The following is a 20,468-nucleotide window of genomic DNA, read 5'->3' on the forward strand; positions in this document are numbered from 1 at the left end:
ATTTATCACTGCCAAAGAAAAGAAGTACATGACTACAAAGGCAGGGTGATGTTGGTATCCCCTTGAGAATCACGTTGACTTTAAGGCATGGTTTCCGTTAACTGGTTTTAGTTCTTTCCGATCTTTGTGTTACTTAATTTCTCTTTTAGCTGTATGTGTCACAGTGTTTTCAGCCAATTATTCATTTTGTTATATGCCGTTTTTATCATTGTTGTGCTTCATTTTATTCATCTCTTTACTCTTGCAAAAACCTGAGTGTAAGTCATTAATTCAAAAGTAGATAAATTACTTCTACTCAGATGCAATAGTAGAATCATTCTTTTTTTTTTTTTAATGGCACTTCTTATTTTAATTGGCTGAAAACAGTTACTGTAGCTAAAAAGTTGTACAAGGTATGTGTAGTTGTAAAGTTTTTGCTGAAAGATCATAATGGAGCCCAAGGGGCTCTACCAGTTGAGATAAAGAGTCCTTGTTCAGCAAGTAATGAAAAGACTTGTATTAATTGAACTGTACAGGAAACAAAAGACTTTATATTTTTAGAAATAGTTAACTAAGGTGGGAAAATCTTTAAAAATAATAAAGTTATGTTTTGCTTTTAAAGAAATGTTTGATATCTGTTGACATATAAACTTGGTTTCAAGGAAATTCACAAAATTTCCTTGATTTCAGGAAAGTGTCTATTCTGTTATTATAATTGTATTTGGATTTTTTTTTATTTCTAGATACATGTATTGGACAGATTGGGGCGAAACACCTAGAATAGAGCGTGCTGGAATGGACAGCAGTTTTCGGAAAATAATCGTGGATTCTGACATTTATTGGCCCAATGGACTCACAATAGATCTCAGTGAACAAAAGCTTTATTGGGCTGATGCAAAACTGAGCTTCATTCACAGAGCAAATCTGGACGGCTCTTTCAGGTAGGGGGTGTGTGTGTGTGTGTACATATATGAATACATGTAACCCTCTGCAAATACATTTAATATTGCTCAGATGTTTTCTGTTTAAATTGATAGGGTGCTAATGTATTTTCTGGCAACTATGACAACAAAGGCTGTCAACCTTGCGTCACCGACTGCCCTTGAATATTTTGATAAGTGTCTGGAGATCATTATTTATTCCTTTTTCATTCTACATGTTTCCATCTCTCATTTACTGACGCCTGCTGCTAGTTCATGCTTCCACATGCCTCCCTTTTCACCCCATGGTAATAGCTCATCCTTCAGGTACATGGTAACATTGAATTGTCTGTGTTGTTCAAAAGCACCTATGAATCAAGTATGTATGTCAACTATTGTGTCCTCGTATACATAGAGAAAATGGAGAGACACAAATGCATACTTTGCATAGCTGCGTATATACAAGCAGAGGGAAAGAAACTACTACTTGGTTGTTCTTTTCTTTTCCAGGGTGTTTGGAAAAATTCAATCTGCAGAATTATATTAGATTCTCTTAAACTTCTGTGATTTGTTTTGTTGGTATCCTTCATGCCACTGTCAAATCAAAAATGACATTTTCTGTGATCAAGCGATAGTATCAATAACTCATAAAAAATAATAACATAAATCTGGATTGTACATTGTATAGTCTGTGTCAAATTCATATTCTTGTGCTGTTACTGAAATTTTGCTTTAATTTTGTGTCTCTTTAATCCAAACAGAGGGATACATGTTTTTCTACAATATAGTCTGTAAACAACAAAACATCCTAAATGTTGCTCAATGCTATTTCAATATTGTTTTATCTTTTAAAGAAAGGAAGGATTTTTTTTTCCTATGAAGAAATGTATTTGGAGTACAAAAATCCAATTAGCGTGTTTGGTCAAAATGCTTTATGTTCTGAATGATAAAAAAATGAACTCATTTTATTCCCCCTAAATGCTGTCTTTGAAAGCTTAAATTACAGCCCAGATTCAAGAAATACAAATAAGTACTGTTGGAACATACATATCTCCTGCTGTGACAAAGTTGTTCTAGCGATAACAAAGTTAGTTTCAGAATGCTAATGTTCTGCATGTGCATTGCTGTCATTTAAGATAAAATATTCCAGCAGCCTCATTTTTTCTCTCCTCCTTCTCTTCACTCATGACTCGTGGTTGGACATTGTGCAATGCATATTTGTGTTTTGTGCGCAACATAATTCCATAGCTTTTTGTATCTTATTATAGATGTTTAAAATTATTTTGGAGCAGTAATGGCAAATATAAATATGATATTTTTATCCCTGAATGACCTTTAGTTTTAATAGTGCTAAATAAATTAAACTTCAAAGAAATTATGTACACTACAAATATTGCCACTGTGAACTAACTTGATAGCAGTATAACATGTTTTCTATTGTGAATGGTAGATTAAAATTGCTGGAACAGACTCCTGTGTGATGAACCTCCACTTTGAAAAGTCAGAACAAGATAATAATTTAAATAATTTTTCAGAGCAACATGTTTTATGGTAATTGTGGTTCCAGTTTGCAGGCATGGTATTTTTTGAAATGATTCAGGAGAAAGTGTTTTGGTCAGGTATGAACAAGGCCCATTCCACATAAATTGATTACTGCTGTTTATGGAAGTCACTGTTATTTTATTTAAATATTGACATCTTGTCTTTCCATCTTAATTTGTGAAGTAGTTTTTGTAATCACTTTGGAAAATATTCTTTCTTCTACAAACTAGGCAAAAAGTGGTGGAAGGTAGTCTCACTCATCCATTTGCCCTGACGTTGGCTGGGGACACTCTGTACTGGACGGATTGGCAGACACGTTCCATTCATGCCTGCAACAAGAAAGCTGGAGAGAATAAGAGAGAAATAATAAATTCTCTTTATTCACCAATGGACATCCAAGTTTTGAGCCCTGAAAGACAGCCATATTGTATGTTTGCTGTTTGTTTCTTTTTCTCTCACATTAGGGATAAGTGGGAAATCTAACGCCCATGACTTCAAAGAAGAAAATACAAATATATTATTTATGCAATGCAGGCCTCTGCCCTACTATAATTATTAACAAGCATCTGGTATGCTAGGCTGTTATTTGATTGTGATAGGAGGTTTAGTCCTAAATGCCATGGATTAGGTTCTTAACTGGATTGCTGTTTAATAAAGTTTGTTACCATCATATTTACATAAGATGTTGATTGCAGAACAGAATCTCAAACTGTTTCAAAGGAAAGAAAATCTCAGGGTCTCATCCTGTAGATTTTTCACCTTGCAGTAACTTCTCTGAGCTCTGATTTGGCTTGCCTGTTGAGAGCATTGGCTGATCTGGCCAGTGTTTCAGTGGAAGTTTGCAAGACAGAATTTCTCTGATTGTCAGTGATGTGGCTGTTGCCGTAATGTTAAAGAAGCTCAGCCAGCTAGAGCATAATAACTGAATAAAAGTGCCAAGGAAGGAGACTTGGGATTCAAATTTTGTGGAGTCCATAAGTTACTCTCATTAATATAATAGCTAATTTCCACTTGGATGCCACAGATCTCTGAACAATGTATCAGACTGAATAGTTGAACACTTTCCAAAACTTAAATGAGATCATCATTAACTGGTTGTGCATATCATTCATAGTGCAATGCAAATTTGGTTAAAAAGCAGGCCATAGTAATGCAAATTCTTTGCTGAGATGCCTTTTTTGCCTGCTTATTGAAAGAGGCTTTCATTTAGAAATGTTAAAATTCAGAATTTCTCAGGCACATGTACGTACGTTAAATACTTTAAATCAGTGATTTTAAGGACTTATTTTTTCATTAGTATCTTGTTAATAGTATGTATTTTGTAATAGTATTTTGTAATATTGTTACAAAAATATTAATGATACTTTGAAGTAAGAAAAATAACTTTCTTGTGAGTGACTTAGAGGGAGGAGCGGCAGAGAGGAAGATACCTCATTATTTCTCATGGATGAAGCTTTTAATCAACAGGAAAAATCTGTGGAAAAAATTGAAAAGCAGATAGTATGCTTTGCTTGAATTCTTTAGCCACAGGATTTCCAAAGAAATTGTGTCTTGTGCATATTAAATATTAGAAGCATAACATAATGTAACACATAACATAGTTTTATCCTAAAGTTGAGTATTATCTCATTTAAGAGAGCATTTACGCCTAAGTTTACTATTGAAAACCTTAGAGGAGATTTGGCCTTAGCTCTGAAGAGCTGTGGCTATACTAAGAAAAAGGATAGATGGATGGTAAATATTCATGGAGTAAAGAGAGGCGATTAAGAGCTGCTTTAGCTGAGAAACAGGTGCAAAGCTTCAGTAGATGTCATTGGGTATGTGCCCTGATAGAGTTTGTCCTTGCGTTCCAGATGAGGCTATGTGGTGCTCTCGGAATTCCTAACATTTCTCTCAGCTGAGAGCACGTCCCACCCCAGGGTCACAATATTTCTGGACAGTAGTGAGGAAAGCCTGGCACACTGGGAAATATTATCTGCTGGAAATAGTTCAGATAATGCTGTCTCTTGATTCGACTGGATTTGGATGCCATTGCTCCAAGTGTTTGTACCGTATTAATTGATTGTGGATCATATACAGGGCTACCGTCTTAACACTGGTGCTTTTGAATGATTACACAAACACACTACTTTAAATTGTCATTCTCTCCTTTTGATGCCATAATCCAAACAGTTTACATATTGGGATGGAGAAGAAAAACACAAACAGAACACCCAGATCTTAATTTTTCAGATTTGAGTGTAAGATAGACAAGTGATTTTGTATGCCTTCCAAAGTCCACATGCTATAATAAATATAAATAATAAATAAAAATATTTAGACTATGTATAGCCAACATAATTGACTGGGACACAGCTGAATGTAGAAAATACTAAGAAGTTGCTAATATTGTTGCAGGGTGAGATATACAGAAAAGTATGAACTCCTGATTGAACAAATAACGATTGTTCAGGTTCAACCTGTGCTGTAACTATAACAACAGTCCAAATAGAAATAAACATGCAGCATCCAGTTGTCCCTAAACATTATTTTATACTTCTGAAACTATTAAACCTCATTGAATCCCCAACTGCATTGTAGCAGTTTGAGACACTGTAGTGTGAAAAGGTACTTTTTTCAGGACAGTTTTATGTTTATTGATACTTCCCTAAAGTCGTATGGAGCAACATTAAATGTCTGCCTTGTAGTCAATTATCTTTTAGGGCCTGATTTTATGAGGAAACATAAAGTGTGATTGTCTTCTTTAGGGATCTAGGTTTCCTTTCTGTGTTATCAGAATTTTTTTTTTTAAAAAAAAGTGCATGATTTCCTTTCTTCTCTTATTTTTCAAGTTCACACACCCTGTGAGGAAGACAATGGTGGCTGTTCACACTTGTGCCTGTTGTCCCCAAAGGAACCTTTTTATAGTTGTACCTGTCCTACTGGAGTCCAACTACAAGAAGATGGAAAAACCTGCAAAGCAGGTAAGGAAGCCTTTACCTTATCACTACTTGGTTTAACAAGCGTATTGAGACCCACAATTCAGTCCTTATGATCTTACTTCTGCTTTCAGCTTTGTTTCACAAATCCACAAAAGTTGTAAATGTGAGAATTGAGCATAAAATTATTTTTACATCACTTTCAAAAATGCATCAGTTTCAGTTACCCTGAGGTAGGATGGGCGGCTAATAAATTTTATAGATCAATAAAATAAATAAACAGTTGTTAAATGAGGACCATCTGTGGTGACTTTTCTTTAGTTTTTTTTTCTCTTTTCCTGAGTCCCCCAACCAGTTCCCTCCATGCTTCTTATTTTATAGGTTATTTGCCTATTTATTAAAAGTTCATTTCCTTCAGAGGCACTCAAGTCTGTAGAAGATGCGTCTATGTGAATTAATTCAGGTTCAGTTTATAGTACAAAGCCCCATACTAATGAATACATAAACATGGAAGAGAGAACTTGTATCTTCTGGGAAGGTATTCTTTAGCTTTGTAGAGGCTGCTTCTGTAATGTACCAGTGGATGGGTAACCACTTCAGATACCCATCTTAAAATATTAATGTATGACTCCAACTAGACCTTTTTCTGTGCATTTATTCTGTCTCTACATTCTTTCATGCAATTACATGCATGTGACCCTATATGTACATGTTTGTTTAGCTTGGCCTGAGAGGTCTTGTTCAATCCAAGTTTATGTCAGAGAAGTAAAGAGTTTGTTTATTTATTTATTTATTTATTTTGATTTATATGCCGCCCTTCTCCGGAGACTCAGGGCGGCTTACAAGGCGTTAAGCAATAGCCTTCATACTTTTGTATATTTTATACAAAGTCAGCTTATTGCCCCCACAAACCGGGTCCTCATTTTACCTACCTTAGAAAGGATGGAAGGCTGAGTCAACCTTGAGCCTGGTGAGAATTGAACTCGCAGTAATTGCAGGCAGCTGGAAGCTAAATACTACCTTTAACAGTAGCATTAGTCTGCTGCACCACTCAGGCTCACTAGTTTGCCCATAATAGAAAGTTATTATAATTTAGTTATAATTTACCATGATATGTGAAACTGCTCCCAGAAGGGTAATCTTTTTTCTTTTTCTTTGGAACAACCACAAATTGAAACCATGCTGATTGGGCTTTATAGCAATAGCACTTAGACTTATATACCACTTCACAGTGCTTTACAGCCCTCTCTAAGCGATTTACAGAGTCAGCATATTGTCCCCAACAATCTGGGTCCTCATTTTACTGCCCTTAGAAAGAGGGAAGTCTGAGTCAACCTTGAGCCTGTCAGGATCGAACTCCTGGCAGTGGGAAGAGTTAGCCTGTAATACTTTATTCTAACTACTACGCCATCATGGCTCTTTTATAAATCTTGATTTGTTCTAATCATGGCATGTCTGAACCTAGAACCTGACATGTCCTGATATCTTTTGAGTGATGGTAGAATGGAGAACATTGTGAAGTCACCATATAAATCATGATTATTTTTTTCATCTGTAACACTGATTCTGGTATACATACTAAATTATGGCTAAAGTGTATCATGGGATAACAATATGAATGACCTCTGCCAAAAATAGTCTGAGGTGGAAGTTACATCATCATAATGTTAGTTCGTCATCATGTCAGGACTGATATATCTATATATCTATATCTATGTATGTATTCATATTATATATATATATATATATATATATATATATATATATATATATATATATATGTATTCAGATATATATGTGTTCAGATTTAAATATCTATATCTGTAAGAGAGAACTCAAGTACTTCAGAAAATGATACCACGATTTTTTAAAATTAAAATCCATTTCAAATATGTTACTTTGTCTTCTGAAAAGAAAGATGGAAAATCATGGCAGAAAACATATAATTACTAAAATAAAATGTGTACCTTTATTGAAGGCCATTTGATTATATAAAATAAATTTTACGTAAATAGTTAGTAATATTTTGCTTGTTTAACATCATTATGCTGTGGAATCCAGGCATGAAACATTTAATAACAATGAATCGTATAGATGCACTTAATCTAGAGATGGTGGCCTTTGCCCACCACATTTCTCCCACCCCCCATTTTTTGCCTCTTCTCCACCACTTGTTGCTCTTGTTTCATGTGTATGTGGACAATGCTGGAAATTGAATTTGTATCTGGAAGAAAGCAAGGCCAGTTTCCTTCCCCCCCCCCATTATTCTGTCTGCTGCAATTGTGTTATTGATGTGCTTCTTAAGGTATTGAAAGAACAGGGTTTTTTCCCCCTCCCCTTAAAAAAAGCCCTTCTTTTCACAGCTTTAGAAACCCTTGATGAATGCTCAGAACAAGCCTTTCAGAAGACTCATATTGACCTTGTGTTTCTGGCAATGGGAAATAGTCCCAGTGGGCATTTAGTACTTTGGCTAAGGGCACAGAAATGAGTGACTGTTTATGTGGTATTTGCACCTTTCTATTGTTGAGCTAGACATTCTTTCAGCCCTTTTTATCAAAAGGGTAGAAAGTGGGATGGGAACAGGAAGTCTGGTTTTGCATAAGAATATGTAGCTTTTTGGTTCACTTTTATGGATTATTTCTTTCCCAAGCTCTGCATCTTTTGTGGGTTCTCTGCCTAATGCCAACATCCATGTGCTTTAACTCCCAATCTTATTAATTAACTCATTGGTGGCCAAGGACTTTTAATATATTACTCAGGAGGAATTTAACTTGCTTTAGTATATACACTTTTGAGATTTCCTCAGAAATTGTGTTCTTCAGATTAATACTTTGCATGCTATAGACAATGTCTGAATTGTTCCTTAAATAATTTTGGGTGGATCTAGATAGAAATGAGGTCATTGGTGACCATAATGTGCCTTTTAAAAAAAAATTTAAATGCAGAGCTGGCGGTTTCATTGTGGGAGTATTATTTTCTCCTTAAACTCATTTCTCCTGATTTTAAATTCTCCCTCGAAGTTTTTTAAATGTAGTATATTTTATTATGGCTGCAGTATAGAATAGAATCTATGTGATATTTTCTCCTGTTAAATTTAGATCAATATCTATTCTTCCATTTTTTACTTCACTAATGTGAATATGTATCATATTATAAATGTATAAGTGCAAATTACATGATAACATAATTTTTGAGAACATATAGTTTCTTTAATGATCATATGGCAAAAAAGCTACATATATATTAGCCATCTGTTAATTGTAAAATAGAATATATTTAGTTATGAGGTGTTATCTAACTTTTCCTAAAGGAAAAACAGTTACCATTTTAACTGAGAGTGGCATTGTGAATTAACCAGTCTGTCCAGATGATTTATGTTTTCTACCCCAAAATGTAATAGAAATAAAAATGTGCATCAAGTGGTAAGGGACTCATACAGACACAAATATTCATTCTACATAAACTGTCCATTAGGTTGAAATTGCTTGTCTATAAATGAATATTGAGTAGTTCATTTATAAAATGCCTGCTTGTTTTTTCAACTAGATGGAACTGTTTAACGTTAGAAATTAGTTTTAAAATCCTATTTAAAACCTTTACAAAATTTTTAAATATCCCTCAGTTATAAGGTTTTTAACCCTGGTAACAACTATCTAGGTTGTCTATTATAAATATGCATATGAAACTTTTCTGCAAGAGTTTCATGATGGGATCATAATAATTGGATTTCTCATAGTGTGGAACAAAGTTATTTCAACAAGAATTATTTTTTTAATGGCAATATTCCTTGGCATTCAATTTTTTCTGATAAACACTATAGTGGCATATATAATACAGTTGATTCTAGTGAAATAAAACTTTTTCCAGTGATCTTCTTTCTATAAGTTCCTATCTTCTGTGCAGAGCTGCAGTTGAACAATTGGTGTAATATCAAATAATTTGTAAATGTTAAACATAACCTTATTCATTGTTTTGCATGGTTGGTCAGAATAACTAGTGTTTTAATCCCCCCCCCATGAGATTTATAGCTCTCATGATCTATAAAAATATATTTTTTCTTCTACTATTAGTGGTAGGAAATCATTCAGGTAAATCAGGCTCATGGATTTATGGCTTTAAAAATGATTTTGTGTTAATACACTTCTGGGTATGGTTCAGTATTGAAGAGGCAAATAGATGATAGCTTTACATTCATTGCTTTCCAAAGGTAGCAGTGGTAATGGTATTTGCTAGTTTTAGACTTTGCTAAACCTATTCCCCTTCCCAAGGCTCTGCCAGTAAAATGATGCTTGTAAGAAATTAGTCCTCTTTGTTGGGAGAGGGGAGGGGAAGAGAAGAAGGGAAAGGAATATCTACAATAGACCATTGTTATAGTCTGGTTAACAGAAGGACTAATGAGAAAGGAATAATGCTGCATTTTCTGCATTAGCAAAAGCAAAATGCTGTCTACATTTGTTTAGGTTGGATGAATAAACCGGAGCATTTGTTACTATGTTATAGGTGCCTTGTCACTTGTCAAACCCAGAGAGAGCCAAAGGGGAAATGATAAACAGCTCTTGTGGAGCTGGTCTGCTTTGCTGCTGTCAGTTCTGATTGGAGATAATTTTGCCAATAGACTGCAGCTGCCATTTCCAGAATAGAAAGATGGTTTTTTAATCACAGGGATACAAAGCAACAATATTGGAAGGCAGTATACTAGTATAGTAATTTAAAGCTCACAGATGAAAGGGAATCCTACCTTGGTTATAAACCTTGACACAGAGAGACATGCAACACAGTACCATATTCTCTCACCATTTCTATTCTGCTTTCTGCCTGGTTTTTCATTAACTACAAAAACAGAATATAGCATTCAGGGGCTGAGGATAAATAGACCAACACTTATGCATTGTGGCCAGTTTTCCTTTCAAATTCAGTTATCCTTAGCAGGTGTTTCTAAATGCTAATTAAAAGGCATACGCTTCTATGGATATTAAATATATGTAAAGCTCTGGGGAATGGAAAAAGAAAACAAGGCAGTTTAATAATATTAGTTGAAGAGAATAAAGGATTGTATTACTAAAAACTATTATTATATGATTAAGGGAAATTAGGTTCTTTACTTTCCCTTTTTAAAAGTAATGAAATTATGCAATTTTTTTTGCTTGTTGAATGAGACGTCATATTTATTGCTTTCCCTCCCCTCTTTTTGGACAAATAGCTGCTGGCTGATGTAGAGAGACTTTTTTTTAAAAGCCAGTAAGAATATATGTGCTGCCTTAAATAGTGCTTTGGATCCCAGTGCTGGCCAAGGAAGGAATTTTCCAGGACCAAATAAGATTGGCTGATGAACCTCAACTTTGGGAGATTTATTATTTTTTCCTTTTGAATGCCATCTGAGAAATGGCTGCTTGTACTGCTTGTAGAATATGATGTGGAACAATATTTATGGGCAATTTCGTAGGCAGTGACTTGACTGTGCCATTGGATTTTGAATAGTTAGCCTTAGTTGTACCATCTCAGTTGTGTAGAGCAGGTGTGGGCAGCTATGGCCTCTTTAAGACCTGTGGACTATAACTTCTAGAATTCTGGGAATTGCTGGCTCAGGAATTTTGGGAGTTGAAGTCCACAGGTCATAAAGGGGCCATATGCCATATGCCCCATCCCTGTGTCAGAGTACAACCCCCCCCCCCAATGTCTGTGAATAGGGAAGCCTCCAGATGTTTGATGGCATTATAGATCCCAGAGTTCCCACTCAGCTAGAATTATCCCCTGCTGTAAAGAATTCAGTGCTTAAAAAATGAGGAAAATATATATCACATTGAAGTTTTGGGATTTACTAACAGGTCTGGTTAGAATAGGATGAACCCACTAATGCCCACTCTGGTAATGAAGACTGTAGTATTACCATACTATTGTTTTGAAAACACTTAGTCGATATGTATGGTGTAGAATACATAGCCAGTGGTGAATTCTGAAATTCTTACAGTAAGCACAAGAAGCATGGCATTTTAGTAATGTTTTCAACCATGTGTTTTAGATTCAGCTCTCCCCACCCCTTTTTGGGGGAGTATGAGAAACTTCGCAATTCTATGAGAATCTTGGTGGACAATCACTTAAATATGAGCCAGCAGTGTGTGGCAGCAGCCAAAAAAGCCAATGCATTCCTAGGTTACATTAACAAAGGGATAAAATCAAGATAATGTGAAGTATTAGTACCGATTTATAAGACCTTGGTAAGACCACACTTGAAATACTGCATCCAGTTTTGGTCACCACAATATAAATAGATGTTGAGACTCTGGAAAGAGTGCAGAGAAGAGCAACAAAGATGATTAGGGGGCTGGAGGCTAAAACATATGAAGAAATGGTTGCAGGATTTGGGTATGACTAGTCGAGTGAAAAGAAGCATAGAGGTGACATGATAGCAGTGTTTCAATATTTGAGGGGCTGCCACAAAGAAGGGGAGAGCTGTCAACCTACTTTCCAAAGTACTAGAAGGGAAGACAAAAACAATGAATGGAAATTAATCAAAGAGAGAAGCAACCTAGAATTTAGAAGAAATTGCCTAACATTGAGAACAATTAACCAGTGGAACGTCTTGACTTCAGAAGTTGTGGGTGCTCTTTCACTGGAGGCTTTTCAGAAGAGCCTGGACAGCCACTTCTCTGAAATGGTATAGGGCAGTGGTCCCCAACCTTTTTATCGCCGCGGCCCGCTGAGCGCACGCAGGGGTGGGGGCACGGCCCAGGAGCTTTTGCGCATGGCCCATTGCGCACGGCCCAGGAGCCTTTGCGCTGCAGCGTTCATGTCCCCCGGCCGCTGCGCGGCCCAGTGCCAGGTACTCCACGGCCCGGCACCGGTCCGCGGACCGGGGGTTGGGGACCACTGGTATAGGGCAGTGATGGCTAACCTTTTCTGGACTGAATGCCCAAAGTGCGTGCGTGCGCCTGAACCTCCAAAATGCAATGCGGCATGGGCCTCTTGCATGCACGCACAGTCCCTCACATGCCCCCACATGCGTACACACCCTGCACATGCGCACATGGCACCCCGCCCCCACGCACAGACAGCAGAGAGCCGAAGACCAGCTGGTGGAAGGTGCACTCACATGCACAGCGGAGCTGAACTGGGGTGATGGCTTGCATGCCCACAGAGAAGGCGCTGCGTGCCATAGTTTCACCATCATGGGTATAGAGTCTCCTGCTTGAGTAGGATTAGAATACCTACGAAGTCCCTTCCAACTCTTTTATTCTGTTATTTATTCATTCCATATATCTCTCCTTTCTACTACTATTTTCTTGGCTAAATTTGTATTCAATGAAAATACACCAGTGTGGTGTATTTGCAATCCATTTTAGATGTTTTTTTAAGTATGTTTAAGTATGTTTAAATAAGAACACCAGAGCTGAGCAGTTTATTAATACTGCAGTTTGTTTGTTTGGTTTAATTTAATGATAAGAATCAACTGGCCCTGGAAAGTTAAGACAGTTTGAGACTACAGGCCATCTTGTGGCCATAAACGGACAAATATCCAGGAGTTGAGATTATTATCTAGTCAATTGTGATATATTCAGCAAACCATAGTTTAGCAATTCATAGCTTAGTATGGTGGATGAATTAAGTGAAATAAGATTGTGCCTCACATCCTATTCAAATGAAACCGAATGTATGTATAGCAGCTATGCCAGTGCTAAATCACTTGTAAATGGTGTAACAATACCTGCTGGCTCTTAACAAGGCAAGGTCATATTTTAAATACCAATGGGCATAAATATAGAATCATGGAGTTAAAAGAAGAAAAAAACGTATCCGAAGAGTTGACATGCTGCTTGCTTTCCCCTTTTTTATTTAAATACATGTTTTTAAAAAAACCTGAGCAGTCCCCTAATGTTGGATATGTATTTAGTTGAGCCATTCTGGTACTCATAGTTAAATAAAGCACCATCTGTCTGGTCCACTGAAAATTGCAAACAGATATCCATACATTCTTGGATTCTGTGCTGGTAGCTGAAAAGTATTTTTCCTCCAAACTAGACTTTTGGCTTTTGGAGGGAGAGAGGGAGGAAGGAGTGATACTCATTCCGCAAAACTTGTTTTATGGTGAATTTTTTCAGTACTTCATTAGCTGCTCAGGGCAGTTGTGTTTCTCCTTGTGAGGTCTTGATGTCTCTCTGTCATAGCAACAGTGGTGCTGTTGTTGGTTTGGTTGAGCCACCTGGACTTCACAAAGTTATGAGATTATACTCAACTTTAGAGAGCTTAGGTGGCCATGGCACAGCCGGGGGATATTTTAGGCAGTGCAGACAGCCCAGGGTCTGTAAAAGGAACTTGGCAGCCGTTATCTGGTATGTGGGCTATAAATTGCACATTCCTCCATTGCATTTTAGAGAGTATTGTGCACATTTCTTAACTAGCAATTAGGCTGTATTCTTACCCATGTTTTCTTAATTCAGAATTCACTCCTGAGTACTCCTGGGGCAAACGTATAGCCACAGGTTGGGGACTTCAATTTGTTGATGGTTGGAGCAAGTTCATCAGGTCCGTTTGATACTTTTAAAATCTGTTCCCCCTCCTGCCAGTCCTCCCTTCCTTGCTCTTGAACAACCCATAGCCACGCTGGTTGGAAATTAAGGAAAATGAAGTTTTGCACATTTATAGGGCTTATGCATGGGAAAGTTCTTTACAGTTTTGTTTGATAGGGTTGTCAAGCTGAAGAGAGGTAAGATCATTTTCTATGGAATTTTTCTGATTCCATTTTGATTCCATTTTGTACTTTTGATTTTTAAATTCCTGGGCAGTTTTATTAATGTGATTTTATTTTTGTTTCATAGCCAGTTTTTAATTATTGTCAAGCTGCCATAGTGATCTCAGAGAATCAAAAGGCAATATTGTGGGGTGGGAATGCAAAGGAGAAGAACCACCGTAACAGAGAACTTCCCATTCCCAACTACTGAAGCCCGTGCAAAAGTAGCATGGTCAATGCTATCGAAAGCTGCTGAGAGATCCAGGAAGGCCATAATGGTTGCACCATCCCCACTGTGAGTCTTCCAAAGGTTATCAAGAAATGTGGCCAATGTTGTTTCAGTGTTATGCCCCAGCCTGAACCTAAACTGAAAAGGATCCAAATAATCTGCTTCATCCAGGGGCCTTTATAGCATTCCTCTCAACAGCCTTCTCTAAATAGGGAAGATTGGAAACTGAGCAAAGGTTGCCTAATACTGTTGGATACAAAGATGGCCCCTTGAGAAAGGGTCTCACCCAGTGGTGGGATTCAGTTTTTTTTAACAACCAGTTCTGTGGGCGTGGCTTATTTGGGGGTGTGGCTTGGTGGTCATGTGACTGGGTGGGTGTGGCTTGGTGGTCATGTGACCAGGAGGGCGCAGCTAGCTGGTCATGTGACCGAGTGTTCGTGGCTATGTGCATAGGGACTACTCAGAGGGCTGAAAAAAGTCATTTCTGACTGGTCCTTGCACTTTTGACTGGTCCTCACAGTTATGACCATCCTCACATTTATGCTCGTTGCAGCATTCCTAACAACTGTGTCATTCATTTCACAACTGCTTCTCTTCACCACGGTGACAAAATAGGGTGCAAAACGTTAAATGTGAGAACAGTCGTAAGGGTGAGGACCAGTCAAAAGTGTGAGGACTGGTCAAAAATAACTTTTTCAGCCCTCTGAGTAGTCCATGTGTACATAGGGACTACCCAGAGGGCTGAAAAAAGTGATTCTGGCAGGTCCTTGCACTTTTGACCGGTCCTCGCACTTATGACCGCTCATCATTTATGCCCATTGCAGCATTCTTAACAACCGTGTCACTCATTTCACAACTGCAGTGCTTCATGTGACTGGGTGGGTGTGGCCAGGTGGTCATGTGGCATCGCTTCTTTGCCCTAATGACAGTTTGCTGCAAAAGTGTGAAAAACAGTCATAAGTCACTTTTTTCAGTGCCATTGTAACTATTGTAAGTCAAGGATTACCTGTACAAAAATAGAAAAAGCTTCTTTGCTTGCAAAAAGCTGCCCTAAATACCAATCATTAGATTAGAAATACCTGCAAATTGGAGTTACAAATCAGGGAGGGTGCCAGAGCACTTTGAGGAATTAAAATAGTTAAATGCAATGATAACTATCAGCAGCCAATTCTTGCTCATAAAGTGAAACCCTTTAGCAGAGAGGTCATTTAAGCTCTCCAGAATGAAGCAAAGGAGCAAACAGAGTAGCTGTTGCTTGTTAAACCAATTACCAGAACTAATAGACACAGGAACTAGTCAGATTTCCGAAGCTGCTTCTTTTCAGGAACAGAGATTAACATTTTTCTTTCCAAACAAAGCTGAATAGGGAAAATTATCTCATCACTAAACACAGGATTAAACATCACCAAGTACAGAATTAAACTTTACCAAAAACCAGTTTTAGACCAAAAGTCAGAAAGGATATGTAAACTCACGTTTGAATGTCAATCTTTCTAGCTAGCCAATAAGCCTTGCTGAATGTCACTCATCTTGGTTCCTTGTCATTAAAAGCTTCTGCTTCATTATTCAATTATTTCTTTAAAGTGTTGATCATTGCAGCCTGGCTGGAAGAACTCCAACAGGGGAGTATTTCCTCCCAACAGCGGTGTAAAAAGCTTAAAACAACCCTTCCCCTTTAAGAAAGTCAAGCAAAAAAAAAAAAAAACCCTCCAAGAAGCTCCGGGAGGCAACAGTAAATCTAGGCGTACTGCCAAGAATGTAATAAGGGTTAATGGAGAGGCAGTTTCTGTAAGCAGGGCAACAAAGATTAGGCTAAGAAGCAAAAATTCCTTACAGGATTAACCCTGTCAAGTGGAAAAAAAACAAAAGGATTTTTCCCCCCCCTAACAACTGGTTCTCTGAATTGCTTAACTACTTAACAATCAGTTCTAACGAACCGGTAGAATCGGTAGAATCCCACCACTGGGCTCACCACTGCCTCCTTTGGGGAGGGTGGTATCATCCTCTCCTGCAAAGAGTCATTAACCATCACTTGTGCCCAATCACATTCCACCTCTTCAGAGGCCTTAACCAACCAGCAGGGGCATGGGGCCAAAACCTAGATGGCCAAGCTCACAGCCCCAAGGACCCTGCCTACTTCCTCAAGAGCAACTGGTTCAAACTCCTCCCAGTTAACAAGGCTCAGACATGTCTTCATCACCTCTAAAGAATCTGCTCAGCCAGAATCCAGCTCCAAACAAAGTCGAGCAACTGTATTAGACAGATGCCAAAAGTATTCCTCTCAGTGACCCTGTAAGGGATGCCCTGACTTCTTCTTACCAAGGAGGGACCTGGTCACCTGATTGCTTTTTAACTACTTTTTAGCTATAGAAATCTTCATAACAAAAACATGATAGGATGGGACATTAAAACTTGGACACTAGAGGGAACCAGAAGGAACTAAAGATTCAATTAAAAGAATATTTAAACTTGACTTACTGATACAGAATGGAGCAAAGTAATTTAATATCATATGTATTGAAGAATATTTGTGAACAATGGAGCCAGAAGTTAAGTTTTAAAATGACTGCAATTATAAATAGACTATTTGAAAGAAGTTATGGAAGAGAAACCAGATTGGGACTGATTTGAAAGTGGATTTAAAAATAACAGACTACAAGAATGATATGGGGAAAATGCTATGCTGGATATAGAAATAATAATTAAAAGAAATAATGAAATAAAAGAGTTACCTGGGCAATTTTCCTATACTAGATTTACAAAAGAGTCTTGCTAAGCTTTTGAAAGATTTTATAGGAAGGGACAATGAAAATGAAATCTAGTTCTAGGACACTATTTGAAGGAAATAAAGATCAAAATTGTTAAAAGTAATTAGTATAAAGTTGGTTTATCTGATCAAGGTTAAAATAAATAGATTTTATAGATATGCTTAATGGAATTTTGCCAATCCACACCTAATGACAAGATTTTAAAGATTTGTTTATGGATAAGATATGGGAAAAAGAGATAATTTGTATTTTAGGAGAAGGTGGTATGTTACTAAAATATTTATATTTATTGCTATGAAGGGGTGGTCATTTCTTTATATATTTCTTTCCTTTTTCTTTGCTGTATTATTTTTTCCCTTTTCTGTGCTTTCTATTATTCTTTTTTTTTTTACTTTGTATTCTTTCTTTTAATTTTTTTATTATTTTATTATTTTTTTATTATTCAAATTTCTCTACCGCCCTTCTCCTTTCGGACTCAGGGTGGTGAACAGCCAAAATAAAACATTTATACATAAAGTACGATTAAAAATAGATTTAAAATAATTAAATTTGGCCCATAGTTTAAAATTTATCAATTTAAAATCCATATCAAAATTTAAAATCAACCATAAAATCATAAAATCAAGAGAGACCGGCTAACTGAAAGAGATGAGTTTTTAGGGCCTGACGAAAAGTCCGGAGGTCGGAGATCACTCGTATCTCTGGGGGTAGATTGTTCCAAAGGGTAGGTGCCACCACGGAGAAGGCTCTCCTCCTGGGGGTCACCAGCCGGCATTGTCTAGCCGACGGCACCCTGAGGAGGCCCTCTCTGTGGGAGCGAACTGGCCGGTGGGAGGCTATTGGTGGCAGAAGGCGGCCCCGTAAGTACCCTGGCCCTAAGCCATGGAGTGCTTTAAATGTGATCACCAACACCTTGAAGCGCACCCGGAAGTCCACCGCGCAGGAGAGGAGTCACATGGGAGCGCCCCGTCGCTCCCATAATCCCCCGCGCAGCCGCATTCTGCACCAGTTGGAGCCTCCGGGTGTACCCCAAGGGGAGCCCCAGGTAGAGAGCGTTACAATAGTCCAGACGAGAGGTGACGAGTGCTTGAGTGACTGTGCGTAGGGAGTCCCGATCCAGAAAGGGGCGCAACTGGCGTATCAGGCGAACCTGATAAAAAGCCCCCCTGGCCACGGCCGTCATATGCCCTTCTAAAGACAGCCGTGCATCCAGGAGGACGCCCAAGTTGCGGGCCCTTTCCGTGGGGGCCAGTGATTTGCCCCCAATAACCAGCGATGGCATCAGCTGGCTATACCGGGACGCCGGCAGCCACAGCCACTCGGTCTTGGAATTGTAGTGTTTAGTAAAATTGTTGCAATGTAGCTTCAAAAAATGTTGTAATGTAGCTGCACCCTTTCCTAGAAACAATCTGGCAGGTAATCCCAGGAAAAGACATGCCTTCAAGATGCTGCAGACCAGTACCATGTTGAAAATCCTGTTTACAAACTTTAATCTTTCCAACTATCAATGGGAAACTGAAATTGAAATGTTACATGCAACTATCCTTAATAAACTATTAACTACAAGAGTGCTTCATTTGAAGAGCTCATGAAGCTATTGCAGAAGACAGTGTCTTGCTAAAAAGTTACATAGCGCAACATAAAGCAGAACATTGGATTCAGATCAAGATTTGTTCTTCATTTCTTTTATGAATATGGAGTTATGGGCTGAGGTTTGATCTACCCATGCAAAACAATGATATAATTTGAAGAGAGTTATCGTAACTGCACTAGTCCAAATCTTGCAGATAGATAAATTGCATCTTCAAAACTCACCTCTGAGTAGAAAAATGACCAAATAGGGAGCAAGAGAGCTTGAACTAGGCAGGAAGAGAGAGAGAGAGAGAGAGAGAGAGAGAGAGGCAGAGGCAGTTCTTCCTTGCAATTCCTTCAGAAACATTCAAATGTGGAATTTGTCCATGTGCTCTGAAATGTATTGTCTGTCATAATAAGGGCAGCCATAACCCAACAAAGCAGCTTTCTGGCAACCAGTTAGGGGCATGAGAGTAGGAAAAAGAGCAGCTAAGATCACAGTTGTTGCTCATTAAGTATTAACCTGATACTAACTACGGGACCACTGACTAAGTAAGTTGCACCTTGAAGAATTAATTCAAGCCACTCCTTTCCCATGGTTTAGACCAACACTCCTCAACTTTTTCTTCACCACGGACCCTCTTTAAATATCTTTTATGGTCACAGAGACCCAAGACTTAACTCAAGATTTAAATCATAACATTTCTTCAATCGTTTACAGAATTCCTGTGATGACATTACTCCTCCCTCCCAGTGGTTCATGGACCACAGGTTGAGAACCTCTAGTCTAGACTAATATTGTATAAATAATTTAACAAAGCATAACAAAATAATGAAATAATAAGTGTGCATACTAATGCAAGAAAAGCAAATATGTCAAACAGGTTTATGCATACAAAGAATACTGGAAAAAAAAGGACAGGGTGTTCTGAAGTGTTGTTTGGAAAAAAGAGAACTGACCAAGATGTGGGTAATGCTATTCTTATGCATTTAAAGAGGATGTTGTCTGGAACCTACCTGGAAGGAGTACATGAAATGGGGACAAGTAAAACCAGACATGAAAGGTTTAAAGATGTCGGAACCAAGGCAAGCTTTTGAGAGGGGACAATACTCTGACACTTTGAAGAACAGGTTCTGAAAATGCTTTATGACGGTGTTTTTCTCATATAGCGGTAATATTTTCCCTCAGGTTCATAAAAATCCTTTCACTGTGAATATTCATGCCCAGTACTAGCAAAGAAAGGCAAACATTTTAAAACTTTCTTGAAACATTTTTCCATGCATCTTTTTATTTATTTTAATAAGAACGATCTTTACATATTCAGCTACACCATATAACAGCTACAGATCCCACTCTCATTGTTTAAAATGGTATTGTTTAATTTGTCTTGATAATAGAATATTTAGTACAATTCAAGATGTCATTAAACTTACGAGTCCTCCAATATTCTAGATCAGTGGTGGCAAACCTATGGCACGCGTGCCAGAAGTGGCACACATGACCCTCTCTGAAGGCATGTGCGCTGTCGCCCCAACTCTGTTTCGGGTCTCTGCCGCGCATGCACGTGCACGTCCCACTGGCCGGCCGGTCTTCAGGTGGTTGGTGGGAGGTGCGCGCGCATGCGCGGCAGAGACTTTCAGTTTAGGTGGGCACGGGCTCATATGCGAGGTGCGCACACATGCATGGGGTGCACACACGCATGTACCCATGCCTTGCAGTTTGGGCGCGCATGCGCACTTTGGGCACTTGGTGCCTAAAAGGTTCGCCATCACTGTTCTAGGTTGTGAAAAATGAAAAAAAAAAGTGGGATGGGA

At 38.1% G+C, this 20,468-nt stretch overlaps 1 protein-coding gene across 1 annotated transcript in view; it reads left to right on the top strand.

Annotated features, from left to right (window-relative positions):
* Nucleotides 1-20,468, top strand: part of LRP5 (LDL receptor related protein 5) — a 121,033-nt gene that overhangs the window by 43,954 nt on the left and 56,611 nt on the right. The window contains exons 3-5 of the mRNA XM_034416761.3: nt 723-920; nt 2,672-2,868; nt 5,273-5,404. Of these exons, the coding sequence (XP_034272652.1) occupies nt 723-920; nt 2,672-2,868; nt 5,273-5,404 (527 nt within the window). The remainder of the gene's footprint in view (nt 1-722; nt 921-2,671; nt 2,869-5,272; nt 5,405-20,468) is intronic.

The sequence above is a fragment of the Pantherophis guttatus genome, chromosome 1 (assembly GCF_059756535.1).
Source record: "Pantherophis guttatus breed Tessera chromosome 1, ASM5975653v1, whole genome shotgun sequence".
Taxonomy (NCBI): Eukaryota; Metazoa; Chordata; class Lepidosauria; order Squamata; family Colubridae; genus Pantherophis; species Pantherophis guttatus.